The sequence below is a fragment of the Uloborus diversus genome, chromosome 3, assembly GCF_026930045.1.
Source record: "Uloborus diversus isolate 005 chromosome 3, Udiv.v.3.1, whole genome shotgun sequence".
Classification (NCBI taxonomy): domain Eukaryota; kingdom Metazoa; phylum Arthropoda; class Arachnida; order Araneae; family Uloboridae; genus Uloborus; species Uloborus diversus.
In genome coordinates this window covers 84,679,753-84,688,317 of record NC_072733.1, presented here as the reverse complement: position 1 = coordinate 84,688,317, position 8,565 = coordinate 84,679,753, and the positions used below count along the sequence as shown (strand labels likewise).

General features: G+C 32.7%; 1 protein-coding gene across 1 annotated transcript in view; it reads right to left on the bottom strand.

The window, feature by feature from the left end:
- Nucleotides 1–1,375: 1,375 nt before the first annotated feature.
- Nucleotides 1,376–8,565, bottom strand: part of LOC129218831 (polycomb group RING finger protein 3-like) — a 92,519-nt gene continuing 85,329 nt past the window's right edge. The window contains 1 exon segment of the mRNA XM_054853153.1: nt 1,376–1,423. Coding sequence (XP_054709128.1) covers nt 1,376–1,423 — 48 coding nt within the window.

The window sequence follows — 8,565 nt, the reverse complement described above, 5'->3', positions numbered from 1 at the left end:
ATAGGTCCTGTGGTGCAAATCAACCAACAGAATAAATAACTCTTTCTTCTGACAAGGACATTTTTGTAAATCTTTTCCATCAAGCAATACAAGCAGAGCAGTTTGAAAATTAATCAAAAAACCAATTTGGAATCTACTTTGAAATGTTTGAAATTAAAAAACCATTAATTGGAATAAGTAGCCATAGAGTTCAAAAACAAAGTTATAAATTAAATGCAATGTTTATAACCATAAGAAAATATTACACTACATCTTTAATAAATAAAATTAGAATCAAAAAGCTCATAAGGAGTAGCAATGTGAATAATACATCTAAATAAATTAGAAACATAAAAGAAAAGCAGAAAAATTTAAACTTTCAACAAAATGAAACTACAAATGACTGCTACACTTAAAACTATTATTGCATTATATGAAGGTTTTGATAGAATTTAATATTCAAAATAATTTTAAAATGTGTTCCAATTAAAAATAAAATGACAGTAGAGAGACATTACACTCCAGGGTCTCTGGTACCTACTACTGTATTAACCAGTTGGATGGAGCTATGTCATGCTGCAGAGAGACAACCTACCCTCGCAGACTTTCAAACCAATTTTTTTTAAAAATTTTAATGTACTGGACTTTTTTGAGTATGTTTTTCAATTTTTAGAATCCTGACATAATGGTAGAATTTTGATCATGCAGAACTTTTAAAACTGACATCGTAAGACATGGAAAGTAATAAAACTCTGTCTAAACGGCTTACGATAATAAAAATATATTCTATGTAATACTGATGGTGATGAATTAAATGATTTCTGGTATGATGTTTAAGTTTATCAATAGCAAAATCTTCAATGACAGTTGTTTCTGCACTATACAGTTGTACAAATGATATACACTTTGGACTGCTCTACGTCTTGGTAAAAGGGCTCATATACATAAGGTTACTATACAATTGTTTCTGGTGATGAAAACTTTGATACGAAAAATATTTCTCTTTTCTGATTCAGTTTGATAAATATATACATTTTAAATGAAAGTGATGAGATAATTCAAGTTCAAACTTTTAAGAGTAAAAAATTTAAATGAAATTGTGATTTCTTCACATAGAAATTGATGATGCATGCTTGCAATTCTATTCCAGTAAACAATGAAATCACATGAAAATTTTTCTCAATCTTAATATCTTGAAGTTGAGAAAAACCAAAATTTTACAGAATTGTCTTTTATGATGCCTGAACCATTAACTAGAGAGCTCTTTCAATTTGCTGAATTCCTAACACTTATTGAAAAACTGCTTTACACAACATATGTACATTAGTTCTTATCTCACATTATATTCCTACATGCTCAGTCTCTGAAAATGAATAGCAGGTTGTATTGGCATATTTCATGTTAAATCCAATTTTGGTCTGTAGTACAGCTTCAGAGGTGGATCCTTCAAAAGAAAAGAAAAATAAATAAGATAGTAATATATACAATATTTTTTCTACAAAAACAAACAATACCAAAACCTAATAGCTTAACAGAATTGATCAACAAAAATAAAGTTAAATTGAAAATTATTTACTTAATAATAAACAAGAAAATACAAAAATGAATTTAGAGACATACATGCTGATTGCTTTTCTAGATAACAATCACATGTATTAACAGGGTTCATACCCTTAGGGAGAAAAAAATTCAAGCAGTTTTCAAGAGTGAAAAAATATTTTTTAATGTACTATCATAAATTCACACTATAAATATCACATGCAGATTTCATTTAATTTAAACATATAAATAATAAGCAATAAAAAAGGTATAGGAAAACAAAATTGTATTTTCTACAACAAAAGAAACTTTAAATAAAATTTCTAATGCATTGAAATTTTCTCTAAAAATATCTGTAAAGCACAATCTGAAAGAACAGATCACACAGGGTTTAATTTTGCCACATTCGCATTCAGAGTAAATTTCGAAGAATCAAAAAGTTCTTATTAAAAAAAAAAAAAAACATGATTGCAGGTGTTTTGAACTTTCACATTAAGAAATCAAAATACCTTAAGTTCAGTCACAAAGCCAGGAGGGAGGTTTTTGCGACTTGCCCCCCCCCCACACACACAGATCCCTTACCAAAGCTGCTAACTGCTACGAAAAAATCGCAGTTTCTACGAATTACAGCTTTAAACTACGACGCTATGAAAGCGGGTCGAAAAATTACGATTTTCTGTTTTTTTTTTTTTTTAATTTTTCATCCCAAGAACGATAAAAAAAAAAAAAAAAAAAAAAAAAAAAATCCCTGCATGAAAACAAAACTGGTGAGTTCAGAAAATCAAACTTCTACACGTGTGCCGAGTCTCTGCGCAAAAAAAATGTCCTGTTTGCCATAGCGATTTTTCAGTTGCACATGTTGGTCGTGATGATTGCCGCAAGCATGTTTTACTTCAAAAAGACATGCCGACCAGGTGAAAGGTACAGATAATAATCAAGAAGCGAGTTTTTAAATTTAATATTTTATCATCTTAAAATGTTCTGCGTAAATTTTTTTATTCTGTATTACTATTTTCTATAAACTTTGTTTAGTATCAGTGTTTTTTATACTGTTTCCAATCCGTTACTGTTTAAATCCATGGCAGCGCCCCCGCCCCCCGGAAATTGCTGCTACGATTTTTGATTTTCAAAAGTTGGCAGCTCTGGTTTTAACCCATATTTCCAAGCCTAATACAGTATTTTATATACATATAAGAGCGAATATCAGATCTGGTCAGTGCTAATTCCACATTAGCTACCAATTTGTTTGGCACTCTTGGCTTCCTTAAGAGGTTTTTCTACCTCCAACTCAGTCACTTACTATGTTGGGCTGGTGAGTGCTAATAAGCACGAAACTGCAGTCCTCGGCTGGAATGATGAGCTGGCGGTGTATTTCATGTAAGAGCAATTATGACAAAAATCAAACTCTGAAGGTAAGTTTTGGCTGTGCTACTGACAACATCCTACAATGTTAGATGTTTGCAAATCATTTATTGGTAGGCTAAGTATGCAGATCATTTATTCATATGCAGGGACATACGGTGGCCAAACAGAGTACCATAGAACCTGCGTTATCCATTTTCTTCTATATGAATTATTATATTTCATAATACTAGTAGCATGTATATTCTCTATTTGTTGCAGAGTGAAGGGTGCTAATTTTAATAAATGTTATGCTGATTGATGAATAAAGCAACAAATTTGCACAAAAACACATCAGAAATACAAAATAACAATGATGCAAGATAATGAATAACGAGAACTGGCATTTAAAACAGCCAGTGATTTTAAATATTAATAGGATACCTAAAAACTTATTAGAAATAAATAATGCAGATGATTTTCTATTTTATTTACAAATGAATTACTTTTTTGTTCATTCACATCAAAATAACGAAAAAAAAAAAAAAGTTTTCCTTTTTTTTACAGCATTTAACAGTTCATTCAATAGAAATCAGTCCAAGATTTGAAAGCTAACTCTTTTTTCGTCTTCTTTCCAAGCACAGAAATGCCAGCTTTGGTTTTGCGTCATAGTACACACTTGTTCCCCAGTCAGCTCTAATTGATGTGGGCTGGCATGGCAATAATCCTTCATTCCTGTTTCTGTTGGGGTTGAGCTTGTTGAAGTCTCATGGTTTCCTGTCCCCTGATGGGAGAAATGAGCACGGGGGATTGCTGCTGAGCGACGCGTAAAGTTCAAGATTCAGGGTGGCCCGTGGCAACTTAGTTTGAAAAAGTGAAGACCCAAAAAACTTGTCTCAGTTGCCAATTTTTCAATTTTGTTCTCTAGAAAAAATTTCTAGGGTCAGCTACAATTTTGCACCAAGCCCAACGGGGGTGGAAGACAATATATTGCTTTGGATGTAAACCTTATGGGATATGGGGGGAAGAAAACAATTTTCCATTCCTTCCCTATGCTTATGGGAACTTTTTCCTCCACACAAAAGAATCCCTTGATTGACAGATATTCCACTAAGAGGGGTTGAGGGAGATGGGAGGGGGGGGGGGGTGCTCAGGAAAGATCTTTTTTGACCAGAAGGACCAGAGGACATTACAGTGCATTCTACATCAACATTTTGATCACGTGTGAAACGTAGTCGCTATGTTTGGCTCATTCGCAAGATTGAAATAGACGAGATTCTAAATGCCTCAGTTTTCAAATAAAAAGCAGACTTGAATGTCGGTTTGGATGCAAAACAATGAAAATAATGCCAATATGCAGTCAATCTTTTTTTGGGTCTGGGGGGAGGAGGAGGGAATAACTTCCTTAGAAAAGAAATTTTTCATATTTAATATTTTACTTTATCCTCATTACTTTGGACAATAATTTGCCCAAAACCACAACTACTTTATCTGAACGGCAGTTTTATGAGGATGTCTTATTTTTTAATTATTTTTATGTGGCAAATTCAAAAACCTATCTCTCCTATTTATTGGTGTAGTCACCATATTTGGTCAATTCACAATATAGAAGTAGACAGGACTCTTGAAAAGACATTCCAAATATGTAATTAGATGTTCATTCAATGCAAACTATTGAAAATAATGCAAAATAAGTCGCAAATAGCTTTTTTTTAAAATTAGTTTTAAATTGTTTTCTTGAAATATGCAAAATTTTACCTTTCAAATTGTATCTTCAAAATTTTATCTTATTCATTTAGCTCTAGACGCTACTGTGCTAGAAATGAACTATTTCATACAAATTGTAATTTCTTGAGGATTTTTCATTTTAAAACTAATTTTATGCAACAAATTCAAAAATCTATCTATTACCTCAAAAATTTCCCCACACTCATCATATTTGGTCATTCACAGGATGAAAGTAGACAAGGTTCTTAATTGAATTAGTCTCCAAAAACAGAATTGGATGTTTATCACAAACACAGCTATTGAAAATAACATAACATTGGGCTCTTTCTTTTAAAATATTTATTTTCTTAAAAAGTGAAATTTTATCTGCACAATTATATCTTATCCTCATTGCTTTGGAGGCTAATATTCTAAAAACCAAATCTATTTCATCTAAACTTAAACGCAGTTCCTCGCCAACTTTTTTATATTAATTTTTTTGTGCAAAAAATTAAAAAATCTATTTTACTGAATTTTTGAAAAGGCTTCTTTCTGCAAATAAAAAGGAAATAAAATAATTCTTTTCAAAACCTGGCTACACTGATGGCCAATAAGTTTTTTGAATCTAGTGGTTGCTGTTCACTTGGAAAATATCTGTCTTAACCTTTTTCTTGTGAGCCTATACTGTGAGAGGCCCTTTACAATGGTTGTGTAACCCTAATTTAGAAATTTGGATCATGAGCATACATTCACAGTTAAGTTGAGGATATGGTTATGGTATGACAAAAAGAGTGATAAATTTGTTATTATTTTCAAAAAAAAAAAAAAAGTATGATAAAAGCATCATAAAAAGTTTCTTTTTATGATGCCCAGAAAATAGGAAATGACATATAAGAGATTTAAAATTTTTTTACAATATTTTCGCCTTCTTCCCCCTCCCCTCTAAGAGAGAAAAAGAAAGAGGATTTTTTATGCAGTTTTAGTCTTTTTTTTCTTAAAATAGTCACAATTGATTGCAAAATAGTAACTAATGGCCATATTGACTAAAATAGTCATCATAGTCGATTTTTCTTTAAAATAGTAGCAATAGTCTCATTTTTAGTCAGCAGCGGCAGCCCTGAATTATTTGGGCAAAATGATTAAAAGCGGGAATATGGTAAATCAAGATATATATTGTACAGCAAATAATACTATCAAAAGCATTGGAGAAATTCGAGATCCACAGAAGAACACTTTGAATGCCGGCTACCTTATATTGGGGATCTTAAGTGTAAGTTCATTGCCTGGAAAAAGTTTCTTTTTTTCATCTAACTTGGTATCTTTCAGATGTTTAACAAACATCCAATACTTACACAACAAAGCTAAAACTTTCATTACATACACACAATAAACCAGATTATATTCAAAAGTCAAAAAATGTATAGGGCACATTATTGCTCCCATCATGAGACTTTAGAGAGTAATTCTTTTAAAGGATCCCTAACTTTTAGAACAGCTCATTTTGAAACACTTTTACCATAAGCATTGTAAAGAGGACATAATGCAAGTACTAGAATAAATTGTCAACATGAAGTTATCATATTCACAAAAATGAATGCAGTCTCCATGCTGAGAGAAGAAAATGCCCACAATACTTTAAGATATTTAAAACTGTCTGAGGTGAATACAGATCTTTGGAAAAATATTTATTTCATAAATATTTCATTATTTCTAAATATTGAGCAATAGCCAATATTATTCAGTACTTGATGGTTGCATAGAATTCATGTTTCTTAGAGCCTACGGGGAAAGTAATCACGAGAACCTTCTGATTAAGAAGCCGAAAACCAAAGTCAGGAACAAAATTGTGCAGTTTGTAAAAAGTCTAGTGTATTATGACTAAAGTAAGGAACATAAGGCTTCGTTATTGGGAAAGCTGTAAGTTACTACTTTTGAATGATTTCATTTGGAACCAAGGGTTAGGGTGGCTTAAAATTTTTTTTTTTTTAAACTAGAACCCAGGCCAATTCCTATTTTTTTTGAAACTTATTAATGGTATTATGCTGTAAAGTTTTTGATTCTCACTCGAATTTAAAGAGGGTGTTCAATCACCCCTCATAATTTAATGCTAGCCGCAATATCGGAAATGCTACAAGTTATTTTAAGTTCTGAAAAATTTTAAATTTTCTCAGCGTAAAAATTCATTTTATTACATTATACATGCAAATTACTAAAGTATTTTATAACATGCAGCATTTTATCTGATAATTATTTATATAATAAATGATAGTATTAATAACTAAATTGGAACAAGAATTCTCACTCTTCTACTACCTTTCTACCAAGTAAAAATAATTTTTCAGGAAAGCATTTAATTTTACGTGATAAAATTAATTTTAAGTAGTTATATTATGGTAGAATCCATGTCAATTCAACAAGGGCTGTAACATGATGGTCTCAGATTTTTTTGAATTTTAACATATAATTCATAAAAATTTAAGAAATATTTTTTTTTTTTTGCCCGAAAAAATTCCTGGCGTCTCGGGCACTTCCAAAGACTGAAAAAAAGCTTTTTCAAATGCGCAATTATTCAAAGAAAATGGTCTTCATCATCAGTTTGACTTTATCAAAGTATGGTATCAAAAAAAATATCATGAGTCACTAAAAAACAACAGAAATTGCTTTAACTTTGCCCAGGGGTGCCCATCCCCCCCAAGCTCAATGGCTCAAATTCCCCCCCAAAAATTTTCTCGCTTTCGAATCAGGTTAAACGTAAGTTTTTAAAGTGTCGAATTTCCAGTCGAATTCACGAGAGGGGGGGGGGGGGTAGCACTAACAAATACCATTTGAACTTAAATATTGTTGGATTGTTCCGCCTAGCCTTCCCAAAATTTACAACGTGGACCTTAAATAAACAAGTTTTAGAGACCCCTGAGTTTTGCTGCACCATTTCTTTTTCCAAACGTATGAATAATTACAGGGAGAGTGGATTCAACTTTCTGTTTAGGGATGGAGTCATTACTAGATGTATGCAATATGAACCTTGAAACGGAAATATAATAGTAACTTAGCTAGGGGTCCGGGGGTGTCTCCCCCGGAAAATTTTCGAAATTGTAGTTTCAAAATCAATTTTAGATGATCTCTGGTCATGTTTGGGGGATAAAAGGTTCGATGGCCTCTTTCCGGTAATTTTTCAATATTCAAACTTTTAAAACGCAATTGTAGATAGTATACCGTTGTGTTAGGGAGAGGGGCGGATTCGGGGGCTCTCCTCTGATAAGTTTTTAAAATTGTGGTTCTAAAAACTCAGTTTTTGACTGCCTGTGGTAATGTTGTTGGAAAAACAGATTCGGGAGCTCGCCCCCGGAAAATTTTCGCGATTAAAGTCTTAAAAACCCTATTTTAGGCTATCTATGGTTAAGAGATAAGCAGTTTTCTGAAATTGATCCTCTAAAATTACAATTGTAGCCGACCTTTGTGACGTTAAGAAAAAGAATTTTCGGAAGCTCTCCCGGAATTTTCTCGAAATTGAAGCCCTGAAAATGAAATGTAAGACGATCTTTAATAATGTTGACGAGAGCGGGGGAAGGGAGAGTGGCACTCCACTTAAATTTTCGAACTTGTAGCTTTTTGTAAAAACGCAGTTTTGATGGATCTTGATCAGGGCCGTCGCTAGGTCAAAAAACTGGGGGGCGGGGGGGGGGGGGGGCATGTACGCATTTGGTGGCCCCTTAATTGTTTCAAACGCATGTTCCAATATGCAGAGAGAGATTTAGCTTCTGGTTTAGCAGGGACAGTCATTTTACTGGACCTTAGTACTAGCAATATAAATTTAATTGTAAGGAGAATATTCAATCAGAAATAGGGGGTGTCAGAGGGCTACCTCCTGGCGTTTTTTCGAAATTGAAGTTGTAAAAACGCAGCTTTAGGCTATATTTTAAGTTGGAGAGGAAGTAGAGAGGAGGTCCAATACATCCTCTCTCGATAATTTTTACCCAAATTTAGGTTCCCAAAACACAA